General features: G+C 33.0%; 1 protein-coding gene across 1 annotated transcript in view; it reads left to right on the forward strand.

Annotated features, from left to right (window-relative positions):
• Positions 1-27,202, forward strand: part of CCDC178 (coiled-coil domain containing 178) — a gene marked incomplete at both ends in the record, with an annotated part of 413,121 nt that overhangs the window by 102,460 nt on the left and 283,459 nt on the right. Inside the window, 1 exon segment of the mRNA XM_080821927.1 lies at positions 12,860-13,043. Coding sequence (XP_080678053.1) covers positions 12,860-13,043 — 184 coding nt within the window.

The raw sequence follows: 27,202 nt of genomic DNA on the forward strand, positions 1-27,202 counted from the left end.
ATGTAGAGCAACTTAGGTGAATCTCGTAATCATAATATTGAGTAAAAGAAGACACAGTAATAGTATATACAATATGATCCTGTTCAAACACTAACAAATTTTCATGGTGGTGATAGACATCAGGATTGCAGCTCCTGTTGGATGATAGTCACTGCGAGAGCACACATAGGAATTTCTGCTGACAGTGTTCAGTTTTTTCTGTCTGAATGAAGGTATTACTGGTCCATTCACAGTGAAATGTAATAAGCTGTATTCTTTGATTTGCATACTCTTCTTTATAAATGTTCTACTTCAATAAAATGTTATGTTTAAAAACAGACATTAAATTACATAAATTGTTAATTCAGTCCAACAAAAAATACATTCAATAATTTATTAATCTATTATTGAATTCACATTACATGCATAAAGTTTCAATATATATATATGAAAGGGAAAGTTCCTGCTTTCAATGAACCCCCAAGGTAATAATTATTATAGAAGCTAAACTTTCTTAGCAGCCTAACAAGTATGATTAGAAAAGCAGGAATGGCTTTAGCTAGCAGGAAATTCTGGAGCTGCAGCTCATTTTAGCCATTAGTGACTTATTGCTTGTGATTTCTTTTCCCTATTCATTTCTTTGGTTTTCTAGACGTATTCTGCCTTCTATGATGATCTCAAATTTATTTAACTATTTTTCCTCTTAGAAATAAGATGGCCTTGGTGATGTTTTATGCATAAAATAAAAAAAGATAAAATGTACACTTTTTGCATGGCTGCACACCCACTGCCTTATAAATGTTTGCAGGTAGAACCTGTCTGTATTTTCCCTTGTTATTGAATCCTCAGGGACTAATCTAGTCACTAATCTACAGACACATTGTTGGTGTGCATTAAATATTTGTTGAATGGCATTTTTGATAGACAATATTTATTTGTTATACACTATACATTATAAGAGAAACAAAAAATAATATAAAGGTCAATTGTTTTTATTATTTTGTGGTTAACATAAGAAATAATTTCATGTATCTTTATTTTTACTTTATGTGGTGATTTTATAATCTCATAGTTATGGCCAGTAGATTATTATAACTTTATGCTTATGAGGAACTTCATAATCAAGATTTATATTTAAAGCAAATGTGGACCTAAATAGCAAATGCAAGTTTGTGAGAGTGTATATGTGTGTGTGCATGTGTGTGTGTTTGTGTGTCCTGAACATTTGCTTTATATGAAATGTTGTTTAAATGCATTTAAATTTACATTCTCCTAAATAGATAATAAACATGTGCAATGATAATTTTTTAAAAATTCAGTCATTGATACTCTTGAGTCGAAGAAAATAATTGGATAATGTGCTTGAGTGACAGGGCCAGGAAAGGATTGGGAGCTCTGCTTTAGCAAGGACCTCTAGGAACACCTGTCACTAAGAAGGTAACATTTGAATTGAGATCTGAATGAAGAGGACATGCCAGCTTTGAGCTGATCCAGGGAGGAAGTTGTTGAATAAAAGGAATGGAATTTGCAAAAGCCCTGTGATAGATAAAGATCCTATGTGTTCTGGAAACAGAATGGAGGTCAGAGTTCCTGGAAAATTGTATGTGGGTAGAGTAATTTAAGGAGACAAATGTTGGCAAAGCAGATGGGGACTGGATACTGCAAGCCCGTAAGTGGGCTGTGATAAAGGAATATAGATGAAAACATTGAATGCATTTAAAGGATTGTACATTTTATTTTAGAAAGATCTGTTGGGCAGCTTGTGAAGGATGCACTTTAGTGCATATAGGAAGGATGACAGCTTTTTTGGTAATTCAGAAAATTTAAAAGAATGATGACATAGATCAAGGTTTTTTTCAATAAAAATGGTAATAGCTGATTCCAGATATATTTTGAGGGAAGTGTGAACCAGATCTTTTGATAGATGGAATATAAAATGTGAGGGGGAAAAAAATGGTCAGGCTGTTTGCTGAGGTAACAAGGGATCGAGGAAAGTGTGCGGAGGATTTTGGAGAAGATACAATTATGTCTCTTTGGGCCATATTAAATTTCAGATTCTTAATAGTTCTTCAAATGAAATGAAAAGTAAAAATTCGATACATAGATCTATAGCACAGAGGTGAAGAAGACACAAATTTTGAGTCACAAAATTAAAAGAACAGGATGAAGTGTCTAAAAAGAGTAAGTAGATAAAATAGCAATGAGAATTTACATTTCCTGCAATGTTGATAATAAGAATGTAAGACACTTGTAGATGGAGCATAAATAGGGTAAACATTCTGTTGTGCTTATGACAAGGAAAAGGAAATCCTCAGGGACCAATGAAAGAAGACTGAACAACTTCAAGTTAAATTTTTATTTGATATTTGGCTGATCTGAAAATATGAATTGGAGAGTAACTTTGCTCATCTTGGTAAACAGGGTAATTAAATTTTAGTGTCTTCAGATACCAGCTATGGGCTATGAATTCTGAGCAAGTAAGGGAGCTGGATAAAGTAAAGGCATTTGAATGGGTGGAGCAGAAAAAATAAACCCACAAGCAAAGGTAGAGGCAAGAAAGTGTGTTTGCCTAAGCCTGAAACCTGGGTAGAGAAAAACAAGTGAGAACGGTCTGGCTTTTTTTTTTTTTTTTTTTCACGATTGTTTGGTATATTCATTTATATATACCATCTAGGTGGTCTTAACCAAGAAATTATCATTTTAGAAATTATCTTACTTTGATAAATGTTCTCTAGAAAAATAAATTGGCTGAGGGCACACGAGATTTTCTCAGATAAAAAGTAAAGCTTTTAAAGATGAGCTCACAAAATATAAAATAGGGAAAATTTCAACATGAATGAGAGTTAGCAGAAATAATCAGCAGTATATTACACCCCCAATAATTTCAAGTGATAGTATTAGAGTAACTCTGCCTTAGTAAATTTAAAATGGTTAAAGGGAACAAAGCAAACTAATAGAACACTGTCAAAACAGTTCAGGGAGGTTTGAAAAAGAACTCATCAAAACTTGTAGAGCTTAAAACTGGATTCATTTTGATTAAAATTAAATTATTTAATTAAATTTTAAATTTAAAAAAATTTTTAAAAATTTAATTAAATTAATTTTAAATTAATTTAAATTAATTAAATAGCAAATGCAGCTGGGAGGGAAAAGAATCAGTATACTTGGAAACATGAAAAGGAACAAGGAATGCAGCAAAGAGAGCAAAAGAGACAAAACATATGGAAGAAATATTAAGAATTGTGGAGAAGAGAATGAGAAATAAATGAGAAAATGGGAAAGCAGTATTCAAAAAGACAATGGCATTTAACAGTCCATAATTCTTTAAAGTATGAATCTTTAGATTCAGGAGTCGTAATAAATCGCAAACAAGATAAGCTCAGAAGGAAAACTCTAATTTTCTTTATACTACAGGTTACTCATACGGGCAGGAAAAGTTGAAGACATGATGTATTTTATCAAACCAATGTATTCTACTGTGGTGATATCTGCAAGCCACTTTCCTGCCTCTTTACATTTAAGTGGTAAATGGCACTTCCTCTTTAAGGCCAACACCTCTTTCTCTGCTCTTGGTCTTAATCCCTTTTGCCCCATTCAGGATGTAGTTTTTTTCTTATCACTTCTATTTCTGACATCTTCATTACTCTTTTTCCTTCAGCTTGTATTCATCATTAACCTTCTTCCAAGCTAAAATGAAAACCTTGCCTTTATTCTAGTTGTATTTTCAGTAGTCACACAGTATTTCCCTTACATTCCCATTAAAGTTTTCACATAATTAGCAATATTTGCTAAGATTATTAACAGTATTTGCTTGACTATTAATCATTTTTTGACACACAACGGTCTGGCTTTTGAAATGACCATGCTACCAAAATTTATCTCCCTGAAGTTAAATACAACAACAACAATAACACATCTCCCTTTCTAAAACCCCCAAATGCTTTCTGTGTTATTGTTTGTATTTTTTCTTCCGCGTGTGAACCAAGCATTTGTGTCTCTGCCCTCCCTAATGCTATCCCTTTTTGAGATTCAGCATGTCACTCCCTTGGTTCTCCTTTTAACTCTGTGAAGCTATTCTTTCTAGAAATGTTACAGTGGCTCATTTAGCTCTGCCTGTCACTAATAGATTAGCTCAGAGTTCGAACTACAACCCATTTACATCCTTGGTCTACTTTCAGTTCCAGAAATTTTATTTGCTCTCCTTATCTTAACATATGTTGTACTTTTCTTTACTTTTTAATCTCTATCCACATCTTTATTTCTCCTGATAGTATCATTTTGACTATCTAGCCTCTCTCCTAACATCATATCTTGACACCATTACCCACCAAGTACTAGTTTCTGGCATCATCCTATATGCCTCTCTACCTGCTTACAGCCGACATCTTACCAACTTCTTTGAGTATGTCTTTTAAATGATGCTTTTCTGTCTGTTTTAATTATCAATGGAATAAATCATGCCCTATTTGTCTCCTAATTGGAATATTAAAATAGGCTTCCAGCTAGTCTGCCTTACTCCAAGTTTGAGTCCTCAGATCCAGCATATACAACATTACCCTTGCAAATTACCTACAAAGGATGAAATGTTACTTTCAGCATCTTAAAAAAGCTTCAGAGTCTCCCTACAGACTGTGGCATAAAGCCTAAACTCCCAGACTGTTAGATTAGACACTTTAAATCTGTAAATCTTCAGACTTCTGTCCTACCACTCTTTTCCATGATCTCAGTGTTCTAGCCTATTAAAATGCGAATGTATCCAAACTTATATTGTTTTAAGGTTTAATATTTGTCTGTGGTATTCCTCTGATTGAAATTTCCTTCCTTTTCTTTCCCTTCCACTTTTTCCTCCTTTTCTGGCTATACACACACACACACACACACATACAATATACACACATACATGTATATATATATATATGATTGATCATTCATACAATAGGTCAAATACTAACTCTTCCTAGGTGCTTTCTCTGTTGGTAACTTGTTTTCCCATATCCCCAAAACAGGTGAAATTAAGTGCTTCTTTTTTATTTTTTTATTATATCTATGATTGCACCAAGATCTATTATTTTGTGTGTCTTTTTTGCTTCATGAGAATATAAATTGGGAAACTTAGTTTTAATTCATCTTTGTGTCTAGCACTTGATATGCAGTCAATGCTTGTAGCTATTCATTTAACTAACCTCCTCTGATTCCATATACTTTTTGCCCAGGACTTGTCACACTGTGTACAGTTACTGATGGTTTGTTTATGTTTCCTCTCGGCTAAGCGCTTTACTTTTAGGCATTGTCTGTGTTTGTGTGTATCTTTATGCTTGTCTATGTTCTCATTAGGTGTTAAATAAATCACATAATGAACTAATGAAAGCTGAATATAAGTATTTGTTATCCTTATTTCTTTCTTTGTTTCAATATCTCTGTGCTCCTATTCTCTCTCTGATACGTTTGTTCTGATGTCACCTGTGATATCTCATTTTTCTCCAAAGTAATATTAATGATTATTTACCTTTTTTATTTTTCTTTCTTTTTCTCCTTCTCTTCTATTTCATTAAACCAGATGGCACTATAATAAAGATCCATGTTGTTGATACTTTCTGATTAACAAAAAGTGATTTATTAAGTCATTTGTGTATGTTATTCAATATGTAGAATTACAGTGTATTTATTATTTATATACAGTGTATATATTATTTAAGCTTAATATTTATAACAAACTTAATGGTAGGTATTATTAAGCAAATTTTACAGATAAGGTAATTGTGTATGAAACCATCCTCCCATATTACATAAAGAATAATTAGAACTTGATTTTGGGTGTATCTGAATCTAAAATTTCTGTTCTTTCTCAGAAGTACTGCCTCTTTATATCCACTAGGAAGCCTTGATTCCTGTCTCTGACATGTTGTAGCAAACTGTGGACATGATATTTAGTACTTCCAAAAGAAATCAAAAGCCTATTACTTTATTTATTTCTCCATCTCTATTTGCCTATACTCACTGCTTTCTCAAAAGAGTTCTGTTCTTCATACTCTTTTCTTTATTTTTTCTTTTTTATTCTTCCATTTACCTGAATCACCTTCCCCTTAATCCCAGCTTCTTTTTTCCTTAGGTCTAAAAATAATAATAAAAAGTTTTTAAGCAAATCACTGATGCTCGTACATCTATTAAATGCCCTCATGAAAATTTCCCAGATTTTCGCTGATACATATATTCTAAGATTCCACTAGAATACTGTCTCACTATTTGATGTCATTTCCAACTGCTACACTATTTGAATAAATTACCTAATTAATTCAGTGTATTATCTATTGTTCATATATAATTCATTTTAAATATGGCAACATTAAAAGATAGATGTCATATTTCTCAGTAGACTTTGTCCATGACTGTGTATACAAATATTGGCAAGATGTTTTGTTGATGATAATGAAACATGATTGTTTACCTTTTGTACAATGTATAATTAGTAATTTTGTCTTTCAGATAAGCCAGCATCCTTTAGAAATGGACCTTTTAGGGAGGGCACAGATTGCATGGAGCACTGGGTGTGGTGAAAAAACAATGAATACTGTTACGCTGAAAATAAATAAAAAATTTAATTTAAAAAAAAGTAAAAAAAATAAAATAAAAAAAACACAAAAAAACCAGCTATCCATGACGTTTTGGAGGCAATTAGAAAATTTGAATATGTATCAGACATTGAAAGTTATTATGAAATTTTTGTTAATTTTCTTGGGTATAGTGAAAGTATTGTAGTTATATAGAGAACATTCCTTGAATTCTCAAATATTTATTGACGAATGATTGAAGAATGAAGTGTCCTGATGTCTACCACTGAGTATCATTTGTTTTAGCAAGAAAATGTATCCAAGTGTGGAAATAAATTGAGAAAAGTGTTTTAATGTGGCACTATGTTAACAATTGTTGACTCTTGATGGAGAGTATAAGTGTTTATTGTATCATTTTTCCAAATTCTCTCTATGTTTAAAATGGTAAATGAAAGGTGTTAGAAAAGTAAATAAATATATTAATTAGTTATTAAAAAAAAAAGAAATGGACCTTTTGCATTTGACTTGTGCAAGCATTTGGCTTGTGCAAGCAACTTAACTTGATTGCTTATTCACATGATAGGCAGGCTTCAGTAACCTAAGTCAAGAAAAATGAACTTGTTTATGATGATTTGAAATTGATTAATTTGTATTTAGTTTGCTTGAAGTTAACTGTGTGGTATGAATTTCTGTATAGCCATTTTCTTACTTTCAAGCTCTGTGAAATATCTAGTCCTAATGCTCTACTGTACCTGAAGCAAGACAGTGCCATTGTAACTGCAGTGATCCAAAGATGGGGTTGATAATCAGGGGAAATGAGCAAAAAAGCTATTGAACACCATAAAGACATACTGGTATATTTTATGAAATGTGTTTATCAAGAGTTAACAGGATAGTGATTTATTTATAGAGATAGCAATTAGAATATTATTGAAGTTGTTAAATAGCCTGGAATACTTAGAATGAATCCACAGGGTACTGTGTTTTTCATACTCGCTTAGCTATATTTTACCAGCCTATTAATTTGAGTTACTTCACAGGAGTACAGAATATGATTTTTTCAGCATTTCCCAGCACACTTTTCAATGAATGGTCTTAAACTATTTTGCTTTTATTAATTTTTTACTTTTTCAGCTATTGAAAGAGAAAATGCTTTATGCACCATTCAGATTAACTACTCACCAATATTTTAGCCTATTTTAGACATTTTTAAGGAATTAAAATTTTACAAATAAATTACTCTTCCCATTCCTCTTCTCTCTGTCTCTCTTTAGAGGCAGTCAGTTTGGTCTGTATTTAGTACATGCAAGAACTTGGATTCTCAATTTTTAGACTTCCACATTCCCAACAGTCGTTTCTTCCATCTCATACCAATCACCTTCTCTTATAGTTTTACCCTTACATCTTATCATTTCCATTAATGGAGTCACCTCCTGGTCTCGATTTTAAGAATCCACTCTCTCACAACAGGCACCACTCTTCCCAGCTTACTTACTGTACTATTACCCTCACTCCAACAACTATTTGACACTTCAAGATGACCAGTCTGTTATTCCTACTAATTTTTTGTGTCCCACCTTTTTGTCCTTCTTTCTTTTTTTTTCAGAATCTAGTTAATATCTGACCAAAATAAGCATTCATTTAAATAACCTTCAAATTTTATTTCAATGACTTGAAAAGCCCTATCGAACTAAAGCAGGATCCCAACAGTTGAACGTGACTAAAGTAAAATACAGCTGTGTTAATTAATCTCACCTTGAGTGGATCCTGTTTTGGTGGGCCCTAAAGGGCAAGAAGGTGGGATATAAAAAATTAGTAGGGCCCTAAGAGTTAATAGAACATGTGATCTCTTCATGAAGAATACAAGGTTATGAATGTAGAATTCCCACAACCAATTCAATGCAACTTGAGAAGGATAAATAAAGTCAGAAAAAAATAGTCTTAATAAATTTTGATTAGGATATCTTATTTTTACAAACGTTATGAAAAATGTACGACCATTTGAAAACACTGTTAGAGACACTCAAAGAACTTTATAAGGGGTTGGGTCATTTAGAGGCCCTCATATTTAAGCTTCATTAGTACTGCAGAAAATTTGCTGCTGAATAGAACTTGAGTTATATAATTCTCAAGTGACATTCAGCACTACCAAAAAATTTTTAGACAATTCAGTTTTTCTGAGAACTATTTCACATCTTATCACTCTTCGTTCCTAACACCCACATTGCCCTCATTTTGATGCTAAAAATCTTCTGAAATAATTAATAGTGGACATAGAAGGAAATGAGGATTGCCTCTTACTCTTGGTAGCCTATTTGCATCTGTTTTTACATACCCTGTGTTCCTCTCTATTAATATATAATAACAGAAGCAGCTCTTACATAGGAGTTCCCGTCACCCACACACTTGCCAAGTGGATGCCATTTACTCTTTTTTAAAAAAGATTTTATTTATTTATTTGAGAGAGGGAGAGAAAGAGCATGAGCAGGGGTGGGATTGTGCAGAGGCAGAGGGTGAAGTGATCCCAAACCTGGGCATCATGACCTGAGCCAAAGGCAGACACTTAACCAGCTGAGCCACCTGGTTGCCATTTGCTCTTACACATTTAGTGGTTGTCATTATTTCTCTCTACTTTAATAGCATATGAACATTGCATAATATTGCTGATCTCAGAAAAAAAGGAAACAAGATAAAATAGAGCCTTGCCTCCCAGCCCTTCTATTCTTTATAGCAAATCCTAAGTGCACATTCCTGTTTCCATGAACTCACATTCTGTTTTCTATTCAATCAATCTATTCAATCAATCAAACAAGATTTGTCTCAAAGTATCCTACTCTAGATCCAAAGTCATTCTTATTAATTTAAAAGTACTTCCATGTTTTATTTAGTTTTTAAAAAATTATATATACTTAAAGTTTACATCATTTGGTTTTTACCTACCAAATTACATAAATTCCTTATGTATTTTAGATATTAATGTCTTATCACATTAGTGGTTATCACATAAATGGTTTGAAATGGATTTTCTCTCAATAGCTATGTTGACTTTTCAAATTATTGAGGGTTGTTTTTTGGTTTTGTTTGTTTTGTTTGCTGAACAGAAGCTTTTTGATTTGACATAGTCCCACATGATGTTTTGCTTTGTTTACTATGCTTTTGGTGTCATATGTAAAAAGAAAATTTTTTTAAAAATTGCCAAGACCATTGTCAAGGAGAGTCTTCCCTATGTTTCCTCTGGGAGTTTTATAGTTTTAGTTCTTGCATTTAAGTACTTAATCTATTTCAATTTAATTTTTATAAGTGGCATAAGATAGGGGTCCAGCCAATTTCATTCTTTTGAGTGTGGCTGTCCAGTTTTCCCAACACCACTTATTGAAGAAATGATTCTTCCCCCGTTGTTTGTTGCTGGCATCTTTGTCAAAAGTTTTTTTCTGGGCTCTTCATTCTCTTTTATTGGTATATGTGTCTGTTTTTTATGCCAGTATCATACTGCTTTGATTACTATAGCTTTATAATACTGTTTGAAATAAGGAAGTGTGATAACTCTTGCTTTGTTCTTCTTTTTCCAGATTGCTTTGGCTATTTGGGGTCTTTTGTAGCTTTGCGTAAATGTTAGGATTTGTTTTTTCTGTATCTGTGAAAAATGCCCCTGGAATTTTAATAGAGATTCGCTGAATCTCTAGATTGCTTTGGGTAGTATAGACATTTTAACATTATTAAATATTCCAGTCCATAAGCACAGGATATCTTTCCATGTCTTTGTCTTCCTCAGTTTCTTTCATCAGTGCCTTATGGACAGTGTCACTGTATAGATCTTTCATATCCTTAGTTAAATTTTATCCAACATAGTTTATTAATTTTTGATGCTATTGGAAGTGAGACTGTTTCATTTTTTCAGATAATTAATTGTTAGTATATAAAAATGCAACAGCTTTTTGTGTATTGGCTTTGTATTCTGCAGCTTTACTGAATTTACGTATTAGTTCTAACAGTTTTTTGGTGGAGTTTTTTAGGGTTCTTTCTATGTAAGATTATGTCATCTGCAAACAGAAAATTTTAACTATTCTTTTCTAATTTGGATTACATTTTACTTCTTTTTCTTGCTTAAATGCTCTAAGACTTTCAATACTGTGTTGAAAAGATAATAGAAGTGTGGGCACCTTTGGCTTGTTCCTGATCTTCGAGGAAAAACCTTCAGCTTTTTATACTGAGCATAATATTAACTGTGGGCTTGGCCTATGTGACCTTTATTATGTTGAAATACATTCCCTCTATATACAGTAATTTGAGAGCTTTTATCATAAATGGGTGTTGAATTTTGTCAAATGCTTTTCTGCTTCTATTGACATAATCATGTTTTTATCCTTAATTCCACTTAAGTGGGGTATCACATTTACTGATTTGCATATTTTAACCATCCTAGCATCCCAGAGATAAAACCCACTTGGTTATTATGTATGATCCTATTAATTTCTTGTTGAATTCAGATTTCTAGGATTTTGCTGAAGATTTTTGCATCTATATTGATCAAGGATATTGGCTTGTAATTTTCTTTTCTTGTAATCTCTTTGTCTGGCTTTGTCTATGTTTGCTGGCCTCATAAATTGAGTTCAGAAGCGTTCCCTCTTCTTAATTTTTTTAGAAGTGTTTGAGAACAATAGGCATTGATTCTTCTTTAAATGTTTGGTAGAATTTACCAGTAAAGCCATAAGGTTGGGTCTTTTTTTTAATTAGGAGTTTTTGATTACTGGTTCAGTTTTCTTATTCATTGGTGATCTGTTCTGATTGTCTATTTTTTCATGGTTCAGTCTTGGTAGATTGTGTGTCTTTAAGAATGCGTTTCTTCTGGGGTATCCAATTGTTAGCACATAATTGTTCATAATAGTAGTTTCTCTGATCATTTGTATTTCTATGTTATTAGTTGTAATGTAGCCCTTTAATTTCTGATTTTATTTATTTGAGTTTTCTTTCTCTTTTTAATGTAGTTAAAAGTTCATCAGTTTTTATGTATTTTTTTAAAAACCCATTTTTTTTTGTTGGTGATCTTTTCTATAGCTTTTAGTTTATTGCACTTGTCTTTGCTGTGGTTGTTGTCAACTTTTCTTCTAACTTTGGGCTTACTTTGTTCTTAGTTTTCTAGTTCTTTGAGAAGTAAAATTAGGTGGTTTGAGATCTGTCTTTTTCTTTAATGTAATCACTTACTATTATCAATTTCCCTTTTAGAACTGCTTCTCATATGTTGTGTTTCAATTTTTTTTTTTAATTTTTTCTTTACCCATTGGTAAAGTAAAGCCAACCATTGGTTGAGTTCTTGGTTTCTGGATCTTTTCTTCCCAACGCTGTAGTTCCTTCCCAATGCTGTAGTGCCTTCTAAAAATCTATAGCCTTTATCAGTAAGTTGGTTCTTCAACAAACAAGTACAACTGATCTAAACCCCTCCTGTGATGCAGTGAACCTTGCCCAGGCAACACATACCTTCAGCTAGTTTCTTGGTGATTCTCCTCCACTTTTATTTTGCTTTCCAGTTTTATTTCTATTCTGTGGAGATGGTTACCTTATTTGTGAATGTAGCTATGCCTTCTTTGTATTTTCTTCTTATCTTGTATGCCTCAATGTTATGTTTCTTGAAAAAGGTGGTATCCAATCTAATGTCTTACTTTTTCCTCTATTAACTCTTTCTCCTTCACTATTGGTTTTCTTTTTATGTTTTTGTTTGTTTTTAAAGATTTTATTTGTTCACTTGAGAGAAAGCATGAATGGCAGGGAGGAACAGAGGGATAGGGAGAAGCAGACTTCCCGCTGAGCAGGGAGCTCAGTCAATGTAGGGCTTGATCCCAGGACCCTGAGTTCATGACCTTAGCCAAACACAGATGCTTAATCGAGCCACCCAGGTGCCCCTGGTTTTCTTTTTGAAAGTTTTGTTTTAGTTACTAGTTTTCTTCTGTTAAGTTTTGTTTCTCCTTTTCATGGACTGCATTTTTCTCATATTTGATTATTCTTAATAGCAATGTTATATGGGATTAAAGGGAAGGATTGGTATAGAAGGAATGAATGCTCTGAAAGCTGAGCATTTGAGGTCCCCAAGCCTTTCTTATTGAGATCCTTCGGAGGTTGAGCACAGCTTGACAAGAGTAGCCAACAGGAAAAGTAGGAAAATAAGTATAATTTTGGGTCATATTCTTTGTACTCAAGTTTTAGTTAAGTATCTGATTATTTTATATTTTTGGCAACATAAAACAGGCTCTTGTTCCTTTTTTACTATTATTAAGCATATTTGCTTCAATATATACTCCCATGGAATAATCATATCGATCTTTTTTTTTTTTTTACAGTATAAAGAAAAAAGCAGAATTGGAGTCTGAAATCCAATCTTTGATGAAACTAAGGTCCAAAAATGAAGAATTTCTTAAACAACTATACAGGGAAGCTTATCAGCTTGGTGCTGTTTTCCACCTAACCAAATTTAAAACAGAGGAATTAGAAGAGAAAATAGCAGAAGTGAGAAGAAAATTCAAGGTTTGTATCTCTGTGTTCTACTTAGTTGTAAAAAAAAAGGATAATTAACCTCAGTTTTATTGATTTGTTGATGATAGTTTGATTTTAATTTAAGCTATAATAGCCTTTTAAAATAATTATTCCTTCCAATAAATCTGAATAAAATAATTTCTCTTCAGACGCCCAGAATGAATGGAAGAGGAATGGGGCTCCGTAAGCTAATCAACACTTAATATCTGCTTTTTGCTATTACTGACCCTAAACTACCTCGATCACCAGAATAGTAGTGCTTGGCTTAAACTCATGCTGTGTATCTAATGTGTACTTGCTCGGAAGTGCCCTTGCACCTTACTAATATAAGGAAAGGGATTACCTACATCAGGCCTGCAAGTTACTGGATTCCTGAGCACCAAGCAATGCTTAGTAGACCACAGTGTTTCCACAGAAACAACTGGTCGTAGGCCTCAAATCTATCCCTAAGTGAGAAATGTTACGAATAGCCACCCCTGCCATTTGGTATAGACACTAACAAAGTCAGCTCCCATTTTGCCCCACATAAGGGAGCACCTTAACAGGCTACTTCTGTCCATCACACGTCATACTCGCACTGCTCCCATCCTTGGCATTTACTTACTGAGTACTTGTTATCATACAATTATTTATAAAATACGGAATATGTGTTCTATGTTCAAACCTTGCAATAGCACTTCATTCAGTGAAGACTTTCTCTTTCTAAATTTAGGACTCTTAGATTGTCTTCCAATAAATGTTTCTATACCTGAGAGACTAGGAATTTGTTCCCATACAGAATCCAGCTGTTCGATGGACTTGGTGTATTGTACCTCTGTGCCTTCCCATGGATTACTCAGTGGGTTTTTTATGCCACATATGTTCCAAAATTAGTATGATAGAAACTATTATAGTAAAAATTAACCTCAAGGTTATTTTAAAAATATAAAGCATATCATTTAGCATATATAATAACATTGTAAATGTTACTTATAATTTTCTTTAATTTTTTCATTAGTCTGTGTTTCTCTATGGCCAGTAATTAATTTTTTTTTCCATTGAGGGTATCAGTGAAGACATCATCCACTAATTTGGCCACTTAACAATGTTTCTTAATTTTTTCAATTGACAGGAAAGCTTTGTTCACATATTTATCTCATAGCTGTCACAACCTGTCTTCAGTTCTTCAGCTATATGGCTTCATTAGCCTGAGGCACTCATCTATTAAGAAGGATATTATATTGAATTGTTTATTCTTTTCTAAGTTTTCCTGATGCCATAAAATACAATTTATAGGTTGATTACAAATTTGATGTGACTCTACTGTTCTTGCTTTACCAACCTAAGACAAAGTGTAAGTGTCACCTGGTTTTATTCAAGAAAAACTGAAGAAATTGTTAATCAGGTTCTTTCTCTATCCTATGGTAGCTAAGATAGAGAAAGAAGCAACAGAAAGAAATTATGCATTTTAGGAAATAATTCCCCATTGCTAAATACTTCCACTAATGTCTGAGCTGAATATATAAGGCATTATTTTTCTCTGATGTACACATGTATATCTGTGTCAGAGTCATAATGAATTAAAAATAAATTTCTAGATAGTCCTTAGATAATTCAGTTTTGGAGTAATTCAGGTTTGTCGTTTTGCCTTTGTAATGACCCCACTGTCTTCCATTGACTAAGTAATAAAAATCTATATAATTTTCTGAGTCTTGGTATCATGTTTTTCTTGCAGGCAACTTTGTATATTTGTTGATTCTGCCCTTAATTCATGTCTTCTAGAAATTATAGCATTACCACATCTGAGCTAGCCTTGAGAAATAAGCTTTTGAAACCTTAGAAGTAGAACTTTTGAGTTACATTTCATCTAATTAATGTACCTATACAATGCTCAGTAAGATTTAGGCAGTCTTAGACTAGCAGCAACCCTGAATAATCAAGATATGTAACAGTTTCTGGAACTTTCCAGCTATTACAGATGACTTGTCCCAATTTTTTCATACCTTCAATCCCAATAACTGACCTATTCAGAAAAGACACAGTTATCCAAGTCCGAGGATAAAACTATCCACAGGGATAGGAGATAAATTGGTAAAGGGGTAATGCATATTCAGTTATGGTATTGATGGAATGAACAGAAAATCATTCAGTGTTGTCTGAAGAATGTAATATTGTAACAAGAAAAATCTTCCAAGCTTTTATCAGATATTAAGTACTTCTCGACATTTAAATAGAAGGTTTTTGTGGAAGCTGCAGGAATTTGGAGAGTTTTTTGTTTGAACATACTAGAGTTTGGGTGGAAAAGAAGAACATCAGGCCACTCTGGTTCTAGGTTAAAATCATAGTACTAGAATGAAGTGGATACTTAGTAGAAAAGAAGAAAAAAGTAGAAAGGAAGACAGTTTTCTGCAAGGCTACTATAGGCTGCTCTTTATACATGTTAATTCAGTGTTAATAATACTGTGAGGATGTTATTAGTATGTTCATTTTGCCCAAAGTAGCATAGTGTTTAGGTAGCTGTGTAGGAATCAGGGACAAGTTTTTCTGATGCTGAAGTTGGTATAAACTAGTCAGTCAGACACTAAAGAGGCTCAAAATTTCAAAATAACCATTATAGGATCATTATAACCATTATAACCATTATAGGATCACCTTTTAGACTTTATTTTTTAGGGAATTATTATGGTCCCCACAAAACTGAAAGAAAATAGAGAGATTCCCCATATACCCCTGACCCCCACACATGCATAGCCTCCGCCATTGTCAACATCCCCCATCAGAGTGGGACATTTTTTACCAGGGGTGAACCTACATTGGATAACCATAATTACCTAAAATTTATAGTTTATATCATAGTTCACTCTTGGTGCTGTTGTGTACATGTCTAGATTTTTAACAAATATATAATAACATGTATCCACCATAGTAGTATCATATGGAGTATTTTCACTGCCCTAAAAATCCTTGGTGCTCTACCTGTTCATCCCTTCTTCCACTGATGGCAACTATGGCAGCCACTAGTATTTTACTGTTTCCATAGTTTTGTCTTTTCCAAAGTATCATATAATTGGAATCATGCAGTATGTAGCCTTGTCAGAATAGATTCTTTTACTAATATGCATTCAAGGTTCCTTCATGTCTTTTCATGGCTTGATAGCTCATTTCTTTTTAGCACTGAATAGTATTCTATATCTGGATTGCCATAGTTTATTTATACATTCACCTACTGTAGAACATCTTGGTTTCTTCCAAGTTTTGGCAGTTATAAATAAAGCCACTATAAGTATCCATGCACAGGTTTTTATGCGGGCATGCATTTTCATCTCCTTTGGGTATGAATGAAGGAACATGATTGCTGGATCTTATAATTAGTATATATTTAGTTTTGTAAGAAACTGCCAAAATGTCTTACAAAGTTACTGTACAATTTTGCATTCCTACCAGCAATACGTGAGAGTTCCTTAATTCCAAATCCTTGCCAATAGTTGATGTTGTCAGTGATTAGTATTTTGGCCATTGTAATAGCCATGTAGTGATATTTCATGGTTGTTTTAATTTACATTCCCCTGATGACAGATGATGTATAGCGTCTTTTCATATGCTTATTTGCCATTGTGTATCTTATTTGGTGAGTTGTAACTTAAGTTCTTTGCCCCCCATCTTTTTTTAAAGTACTCTCTACACCCAACATGGGACTTGAACTCACGGCCCTAAAATCAAGAGTCCCATGTTATACTGACTGAGCCATCTGGGTGCCTCAACATCTTTGACCCCTTTTTTAACATATTGTTTTCTTGCTGTTAAGTTTTCAGAGTACTTTGTATATTTTGAATAACAGATCTTTACCAGATTTGTCTTTTGCAAGTACTTACTCCCAGTTTGTGGTTTGTCTTTCATTCTCTTGACTGTGGCTTTCATTGAGCTAAAGATTTTAATTTTAATGAACCAGCTTATCAATTATTACTATTGTTTTTTCACAGATCATACCTTTGGTGGTGTATCTAAAAAGTTATTGCTGTGTCCAAAATCATCTAGGTATTCTTTTGTTATCTTCTAGGAGTTTTACATTATTGTAATGTACATTTAGGTTTATGGATCAATTTTGAGTTAACATTTGTGAAAGGTATAAAGTGCATCTAGCTTCATTTCTTTTTGCATATAGGTGTCCAGTTGTTCTGATATCATTTGTTGGAAATATTGTCTTTGCTTCATTGTGTTACCTTTGCTTTCTTTTCGAAGATCAATTGATCATATTTCTGTGGGTCTATTTGTGGCTTCTTTTTTGTTCCAGTAATCTATTTGTTCTTTTGTCAGTGCCGCACTCTCCTGAATAATGTAACGTTATAGTATGTTTTCATGTTGACTTTGTTTATGCCTCTTCCTTATTTCTTTGTCAATATTGTGTTGGCTATTCTGGGCATTTTGCCTCTCCTTATAAATTTTAGAATCACTTTGTCAATATCCACAAAATAACTTGCTAGGATGTTGGTAGTGATTCAATTGAATCTACAGATTGTGTTAGGATGAACTGACTTCTTGACAATATTGAGTCTTCCTATGCGTTAACATAGAATATCTCAACATTTATCTAGTTCTTAAAATTTCATTCATCAGAGTTTTAGAGTTTTGCTTATATAGACCTTATGCATATATTACTAGATTTAGAGTTAATTATTTCATTTCGGGGGAACTGATAAAAATAATCATTGTGTTTTTAATTTATAATTTTACTTGTTCATTGCTAGCATATAGAAAAACAAGGAAAGATTGTTTATTCACAGTATGTCCTACTGTACATAACTGCTTATTATTTTCAGGGGTATTTTTGTTAATTCTTTTGAATTTTTAAATATACAATTATGTCATCTGTGAAAAGCAGATATATTTATTTCTTCCAAATCTGTATATTTTTTACTTACTTTTTTTAATCAATGTATTTTCAAAGCTCTCTAGTACAATATTGAAAAGGAATGTTGAGATGAATCATCCTTGCCTGTAACTGATCCTAATAGGAAAACTTTAGTTTCTCACCGTGAACTTTTATTTTAGCTGTAGATTTTTTGTAAATATCCCATCTCCCCCAACACACACACATTTTAGCTTATTGAAGATATTATAGTGATTCTGGTCTCACAAAATGAGTTAAGAAGCATCCTTCTGCTTCTGTCCTCTGAAAGATATTGTAGAGATTTAGTATTATTTCTTCCTTAAATGTTTGAAAGAATTTACTGGTGAACCCATGTGGGCCTGGTGCTTTCTGTTTTGGACGGTAATTAATTACTAATTTCATTTCTTTAATAGAAGCATATTCAGATAAGCTCTTGTATGAGTTTTGACTGGTTATGCCTTTTAAATAATTGTTCCATTTCATCAAGCTTATCTAATTTTTCAAAATAGAGTTTCTCATAGTATTCCTTTACTATTTTTTTTCAATATCCAAGGGATCTGTAGTGATCAGTGCTTTCATTCCTGATATCAGTAATTTGTGTCCTCTCTCTTTTTTTCTTAGTTTATCTGGCTTTAGGCTGATCAATTTTATCGATCTTTTCAAAGAACCACATTTTGGTTTCATTAATTTTTTTTCCTATGATTTTCTGTTTCCAATTTCATTGATTTCTGCTCTTAACTATTATTTGTTTTCTTTTGCTTAGTTTGATTTAATTTTCTCTCCTTTTTCCAGTTTTTTTTAAAAGATTTTATTTATTTATTTGACAGACAGAGATCACAAGTAGGCAAAGAGGCAGGCAGAGAGAGAGGAGGAAGCAGGCTCCCTGCTGAGCAGAGAGCCCGATGCGGGGCTCGATGCGGGGCTCGATGCGGGGCTCGATGCAGGGCTCGATGCCAGGACCCTGGGATCATGACCTGAGCTGGAGGCAGAGGCTTTAACCCACTGAGCCACCCAGGCGCCCCTCCTTTTTCCAGTTTTTTAAGGTTGAAATCTAGACTATTGGTGTCAAGTCTGTCTTCTTTTGTAATATATGCATTCAGTGCTGTAAATTTCTCCTTAAGCACTGTTTTTGCTGTATCCTACAAATTTTGATAAATTGTGTTTTTGTTTTTATTTAGTTCAAAATATTTATAAATTTTTCTTGAGATGTATTCCTCAGCCATATGTTTTTTCAGAGATACGTTGTTTAGTCTGTATATTTTGGGATTTTCCAATGAACTTTCTGTTATTGATTTCTAGTTTAATTCCATTGTGGCCTAAGAGCAAACATTGTATGATTTCTAGTTTTTAAACCTTGTTTATGTGTTTAAGGATTACTTTTAATGCTAGAAAAAGACAATGTGTTATGTCCTTATAATGTTCTAAACCACAGGAATCTGGTCTATAACTTTATAGTTTAAATGGTTATATGATTTTGCTTGAGTTCTTTTTCAAATATTTATAACAACGCTTAACTCTTCTTTAGAGAAAAATCTTGGGCCTCCCCTCAAATACTATTTGTTGATGTCTGAGACAATGATTATATAGGACCTTCATTGAGAAAAGTAAAGTCAAAAGCTTCTAAAAAACTTTCTTGGACGTCATAAATTTTACAACTTCGGGCCTTCTTAGAGAATGTCCCATTCAGTTAACAGTAAAATAGCTTTAATAAGCCAAAATGTGATTTGTGTACTATATAGCTTCTATCATGATTCTGATTGAGACTGGTGATATTTTAAAACGGTTAGAAAATGGACATTCTAATAATTTATTTATTTTGATTCTTAAAGATTTATGCCTATTAGTCAAATATAAAGCATATTACTCTTGACCCATGTAGAGTAGCTTTTATTGAATTATAAGTTGATATTGCATCCTTGACTTTTAACAAAGGTTGGTAAAGGTAATGGTCAAAATGGATTATTGCTGCTTGGTTTTTTAAATTAATGAAAGATGTCATATTGTTCAAGATGGTCAAAAACCTATGCACTTAATTTATGTTAGATTTCAGAATTAAGAAAAAAATCTTCTTGATAAAATTATATTCTTTCTCTCCTTAATAATTGGCAGTCTCTAGTGTTTCACGTTTCCTTCTGGTTTAAGCAGCTCAGAAACTCAGAATCATGTATGCTGTAGATTGCAAACACAGTCACTCTTTATCCCTTTCTGTGTTCCATATTAACACATTAGACCATGTACTCTTTTACTTTTGTTTCAGTGTTTTTAATTTACTAAGATTCTTCCCTACTCTATTCAGAGATAAAACACTTTGCCAAGGTTAGGTCAGAGGAAGCCGTTACTATTATATTAGGAGCATTCACATTAATGGTAAATGTTTGCTGGGGAAAAGAGTTAATGTACAGACAAAACAGAAATAGTGTGAAGGTATATTGGGATTTAAGTCCTTAAAATGGCAGTTGTGTATTCCCTTAATCAAGTTTCAAAAGAGTTCATTTTCTTAACATATATGTGAGGGAGTAAAAGTACTTAAAAATGTGATAAAAATAAAGCATTGGGCACTCGGAATTCTTGATGGTGTAAAGCACTTGAGGACAAAATAAAACTTTATTTGCCTTGCTGGGAACATAAGTTCCTTCCCAATTCTCCTGGATTAGAGTTTTGTTGTCAGAAAAAAAGGGGGGGGGGGTAAATTGGCTTTAGTGTTTTCATTTAAATCTCTGAATTTTGATTCTACTTTTTCTCACCCTTTTCTAAGTGTAATGTGATTTTGTTGAAAGGGGATGGATTTTGGAGTCAGATGTTTCTTAATTTGAATCCTGATTCTGCTAATTATTTATTCAAGGAATATTAAGAATATTAACCATTAAGAGCTTAAGTTTGTGATCTCATAAATGAGTGTAACAATATGTGTATTGTACCTCTGTGTGATAATACTCTATATAAAACATTGAATTTGGAGCGTGACAAATATTCAAAAGTATTGGGGATGAACAGCGTAAAGAATACTGCATAGAATGGGACTACCTTCACTCTTTAGGATAAAACAATATTTAATAACCAACTCACATATTTACCTCTGGAATCTGTCTCCTGATAAATATGCAGATTCTAAACAACATGTTGAAAGTGATACTAGCTATTTGTTGACTGCTTAATGTGGATGTTGCCCCAGGCAAACTATTTTATATGTTTTGTCTTCTTCTACTCCTGGAATAATTTTGTGGAAAAGAAATGTTATCCCAATTTTACATATTTGAAAACTAATATTTGATAATTTTTTATTGATATAGCAACCATGATAACCTGTACTCTGTGTAAATTGGTCGAACCTTTCCGGAAAGTATTTTATCAATATATGTAAAAACCTTTTTATCTATTTTTAAAAACTTTTATTTTTAAAATATGGTATACACACACACAAACACACACAAACACACACACACACACAGTGTAGTCAACATTATCTCTGTTTCAGATACATGACATGATTCAGCAATTCTATACAGTACACAGTTCTGACCACTATAAGTGTAATTACCATCTGTTGGCATACAATGTCATTACAATATTATTAACTACATTCCTTATGCTATACTTTTCATCTCTACAACTTATTTATTTCACAACTGGAAATTTGTATCTCTGAATCCCTTTCATCTATTTCTTGCATCCACCCATGCTTCTCCCCTTCTGACAGCTACCAGTTTGTTCCCTGTATTTACAAACTTGTTTCTCTTTGCTTGTTTTAAATTCCACATATAAGTAAAATCATATGGTATTTGTCTTTCTCTGCCTGACTTATTTCATTTAGCATGATGTTTTCTAAGTCCATCCATGTTGGTACAAATGGCAAGATTTCATCATTTTTTATGGCTGGGGTATATCCTGTTGCATATATGTATACCACATCTTCCTTATCCATTCACCTGTTGAAGGACACTGAGGTTGCTTCCATATCTTGGCTATTGTAATTAATGCTGCAGTGAACATAGGGGTGCATGTATATTTTTGAGTTAGTGTTTTTGTTTTCTTTGGATAAGTACTCGATAGTAGAATTAGTGGATTGTATGGTATGTATATTTTTAATTTATTGGGGAACCTCCATTCTGTTTTCCATAGTGGTTGCACCAATTTACATTCTCACTGACAGCATATGAGGCTTCCCTTTTTTCCATATTCTTGCCAACACTTGTTATTTCTTGTCTTTTTGATTTTAGCCATTCTGCCTGGTGGAAAGTCGTATCTCGTGGTTTTGACTTATATTTCACTGATGATTAGTGATATTGAGTATCTTTTCATGTGTCTGTTGGCCATTTGTATGTCTTCTTTGGAAACATGTATATTTAGGTTTCCTGCCCATTTTTTAAAATTATTTGGGTTTTTTTTTGGTGTTTAATTGTAGAATTCCTTTATATACTTTGGATGTTACCCCTATTGGATGTAACATTTGAAAATATCTTCTCCAGGCATTCAGTAGACATCCTTTCATTTTAATGATGGTTTTCTTTGCTGTGAAAAAAAGTTTCTTATTTTGGTGTAGTCCCAATTGTTTATTTTTGCCTTTGTTTCTTTTGCTTGAGGAGACATATTCATAAATATGTTGCTCAGGCTGATGTATAAAAGATTACTACCTATATTTTCTTTTAGGAGTTTTATTGTTTCAGGTCTCACATTTAGATCTTTAATCCATATTATTTTTGCTTTTGACATAAGATAGTGGTTCAGTTTCACTCTTTTGAATGTAGTTGTCCAGTTTTTGTCAACATCGTTTGTTGAAGAGACTGCTTTTTCCTTATTACATATTTTTGCCTCCTTTGCCACAGAATAATTGACCATATAACCATTGGATTTATTTCTTCACTCTTTATTCTATTCCACTGATCTATGTGTCTGTTTTTGTACCAGTTCCAAATTGTTTTGATTACTGTAGCTTTGTAGTATATTTTGAAATCTGGAATTATGGTACATCCAGCTTTGTTCTTTCTCAAGATTGCTTTGGTTACTAAGCTCTTTTATGATTCCACACAAATTATGGGATTATTTGTTCTAGTTCTGTGAAAAATACTATTGGTGTTTTGATAGGGATTGCATTGAATGTGTAGATTAGTATTTTGTGTAGTATAGATATTTTAACAACATTTATTTTTCCAATTCATGAGCATGGTATATCATTTAATTTGTGTTGTCTTCACTTTCTTTCATCAGTGTCATACAGTTTTTAGAGTATAGGTCTTTTGCTTTCTTGGTTAAATTTATTCCTGATATTTTATTATTTTCGATACAATTTTAAATGGGATTGTTTTCTTAATTTCTTCTTCTGCTACTTTATTATTAATCTATAGAAATTAACAGATTTCTATGTATCATTTTCTATCCTGCAACTCTACTGTCTTCATTTATTAGTTCTAATAATTTTTAGTAGTCTTTGGGTTTTCTATATATAGTATTATGTCATCTGCAAATAGTGACAGTTTTACTTCTTCTTTAACCAATTTGGATACTTTTTATTGTTTTTTTCTTGTCTGATTGCTGCAGCTGAGACTTTCAGTACTATGTTAAATAAAAGTACTATGTTAAATAAAAATCTTGAGGACATGCTTGCCTTGTTCTTGAAATAAAGGAAAAGCTTTCAATTTTTCACCACTGATTTTGATATTAGCTATTGGTTTGTCATGTATGGCCTTAATTATGTTGGGGTATATTCTCTCTAAACTTACTTTGTTGAGAGTTTTTAATCATGAACAGCTTTTGGATTTTGTCAGATTTTTTTCTGCGTCTGTTGAGGTCATCATATGGTTTTTATTCTTCATTTTGCTAGTGACATGTCATGTTGACTGATTTGTGGATATTAAACTAGTGCATGTGGAGTACTCTATATACATTTGTAATCTATAATTAATTAACATTATTTCTAAAAATAAGACTTAAATAAAATCACCAGATAACAAAGATGAACAAAGGCTACAAAGATACATGTTAAGTGTGTTTATAACAGTTACATAATAACAATAGGAAAATATGCTCCAGGAGGACAAGAACTGTTTTGTACACTGCTGCATCTCAATGCCTAGAACAGTGCTTAAAACAAAGTAGGTACTCTGTAAATGTTTATGGAAAGCATGAATACATAGTTAACACATACTGGGAAAACTGAATACACAAAATTTCCAGTAATACAATAGTTGTTAAAATATGTGAGTACAAGGATAAATTGAAAATTCACTCAGTTTTTAATTTTAAAAAATGGAATTTTTTTAGTGGCTGAGAAAGGTCTTACTAGGCTGACTCTACCAAAGATAACAACTTTAATGCCTGGACCTAAAAAGGAGTACAACAAAAAGTCACAATGTGTATCTCTGGGTTTGTGGATTCAGGTTATTTTAATTTTACTCTTTGTAATTTAAAAATGTCTCTAAAGGTGGTGGGGTTATGGACATTGGTGGGAGGGGGCTGTGCTGTGGTGAGTGCTGTGAAGTGTACCAGTTCCAAATTGTTTTGATTACTGTAGTACACCTGGGGCTAAAAATACATTATATGTTTATAAAAAAAATTAAAAATTTTTTAAATGTTTCTAAAGAAAAAAAAATCACATATTTTCATAGAAAAAGAAAGATAAAATAGTACCCTTGTGTTTATTTTTAGAAAGAATCAGTTTTGGTTGCTGGACTTTTTCTTAGCATCCTGGCCACTGAACTGTACTTTAACAATGTGGAGCAGGAGCTGCTCCGTCCCACTGATTCAGTCCCACTCAGTTCTTTGCAGAAATACTAAATTTTTCTTTATGGTCATAACTCTTAATTTTAAAGTCTATTTATTTCTGTCCCTGGTCTTAGACCTTTTATAATTATTTGAGTTCTCCAACTTTTGTCTTAGGCCCCCTCCATCACTGGAAAGCAGACTGATGCTCCTTCCTCGATCCTGAGCTTTTATCTATTTTTATTTAGTATTTACACTTCTTTTCTCTTTAAAAGTGTGTTTCTGGACACATAGCATCCTTACATTGCTCTTCAGTTCTTTGACCTAGAATAGGCGTCTCTCCAGTAGAATAGCTCTTTGCTGCCACCTTCTGGTTTTTGGCTGCTAAAGCCAGGTAGCAGGTCAAAGGTGACAGTGTTTCTGTGTGGGCTCTTCCTAGCATCTGAGAATGCTCCCCCTTTTCTTTGGTTTCTTTCGAGCTCTTCAAAGTGATCTTTTGATATATTTTATTCTCCAAAACCAGAATTAACGAGTTGTTACAGAGACTTTATGTCTCCGAAGCCAAAACTTTATACTAACTTTTAACAGAGAAAGCTTTTTGATCTCCGCTCTAGAGAATATCAGAATATCAGAATATCTAGAATAGTAGAGGGGGCAGCCACAGCCTTTATGGATGAAGAAAGTACCCAAAGAAGTGATAAGCATGGAAGAAGCTGCCTTCCCCCAAAGCAGAGTAAGGTCTTACAGGAGAGAGTGTGGCTGTGTCTCAGTGGATGACCACAAGCAGCCACTTGCCAGATGCCTGAGAATTTGATGGAGGTTAAATGGAGTTTGAATGGAGTTTCTGGGTAGAGAACTTGGCTGGAAGATAAGCACCATTGGTCTTCTACATACCAGCTGGCAGCAATTCTGCGGAAAGAAGAAAATAACTGGAATCAACAAGGATGTGAAGCGCCTTACTGCAGCTTTGTAAGCCCCTCCACTGCCCTCTATTGACAAAGCCTAACTTAACTCCAGCTGGCAAAAGAAAACTACATATACAGCTCCAGCATCTCAAATTAGAGTTAAAAGTGGATTTAGAACTAAGAGGCAATAATTAGATGACTGGCACAAAGATGTAGTTCACATGCAAATTTCTCTAGTTCGGTTGATTTCTGTATGTAACTTAGCACCATGCATTCCATTTATCTCATAACTTTTGAGTCTGCTTTCCTCTTCAACAAATTTGTTGAAGAGCCTAGACCTGTTACTTTGGAGATCATCTCTCACTATGGATTTATTTTTTGTTCTTTGTTAGATTCAGGTTAAAAACTTTCGGCAGTAATATTACATAGCTACAATATTGTGTCAGTGAAACATCACAAAGCGCATGGTATAAGTTTGTCTCATTATTATTGATAGTAAGCTTGAGCGTTTGGTTAAAGTTATGACCAACAGATCTATTCATTTTCCTGTTGTAATTAATAAGTACTCAATTGAGCGAAATTTTAAGAACATGCTGTTGTCTTTGTTTCCAAAAAAAGAGAATGTACTACAATTTAGCATCTATTGGTAATTTTTGGTTGAATCCATTATTGTAATAGTTGTGAAATGGCAATTGTTTTGGGCTTTCATTCCCTTTACAATGAACTGGCAATGAGAACTGAAAAGTCTAGCACAAGCTGGGTTGCAAGCCATGTTCATAAAAGTGAACATGAAAGTTTGATTCAGTTCTGATTCAGGCACTTACCTCTGCATTTCCTACCACTTCACCTGTTTCACCAAGTCTCAGGAAAACATCCTTGTAGGCCTGGTTTCACTCTCCATCCTTAACATGCTGTTTATAAATAAAAATATGTGTGATTATGGTATTTTAATGGATCTTGAGTTTCTCATTATATAAAGAGATTTTTTAAAAAACACAATTTTGAGTTTGAAAGAAACTTAAGCTTTTACTGTTTAATTACCCAACCTTGGGATCAAAAGCAGTTTGTCTGTTGTTAATGCATTTATTCAACAAATTATTTATTTAGGAAATGTTTTTACAACTACTATATAACTCTGTCACTCTCCAGCCTCTCTTCTTGAACATTTTCAATAATAGTTCAGCTGATATTGTACTAAGAAGACCACACGCTGTCTCTTGTGTTAAGTCTACAGTATTATGTATCCATTTAATCCTGATACTGTTTTTAGAAGCTACTTGATGCATGTTGCATAATTAAAAGGCAGTATCTCTGATTGTGAGGTAATGTCAAGTATAACTATGGAGAGTTCAAATCTATCCACATATTTTTGGCCCCTAACTTCGAAGGAATGATTTTTTTTTTAAAGAAAAAAAAATTTGTTCTAGCCAAATGGAGAAACTGATCACATTTTACAAACGTCAGACTTAAATTATGTCTGTCCTGTTTTCAAAATTGAATGTGTGCCTGGAAAGTAATATTAAAAACAAACTGATTGTTTTTAAAAAGGAATTGAAGACTGGTTAGTTTTTCCTTTTTGGTTACCTTGATATTTTAGTTCAGGGTTATAAAGTACAAACTGAACTGAACTGAAATTCTGTATTCTTCTTCTTGGGATTGTATCACTTACTAACTTTGCTTCA

This window comes from Martes martes (assembly GCF_963455335.1).
Source record: "Martes martes genome assembly, chromosome: 13".
NCBI classification, from domain to species: Eukaryota; Metazoa; Chordata; class Mammalia; order Carnivora; family Mustelidae; genus Martes; species Martes martes.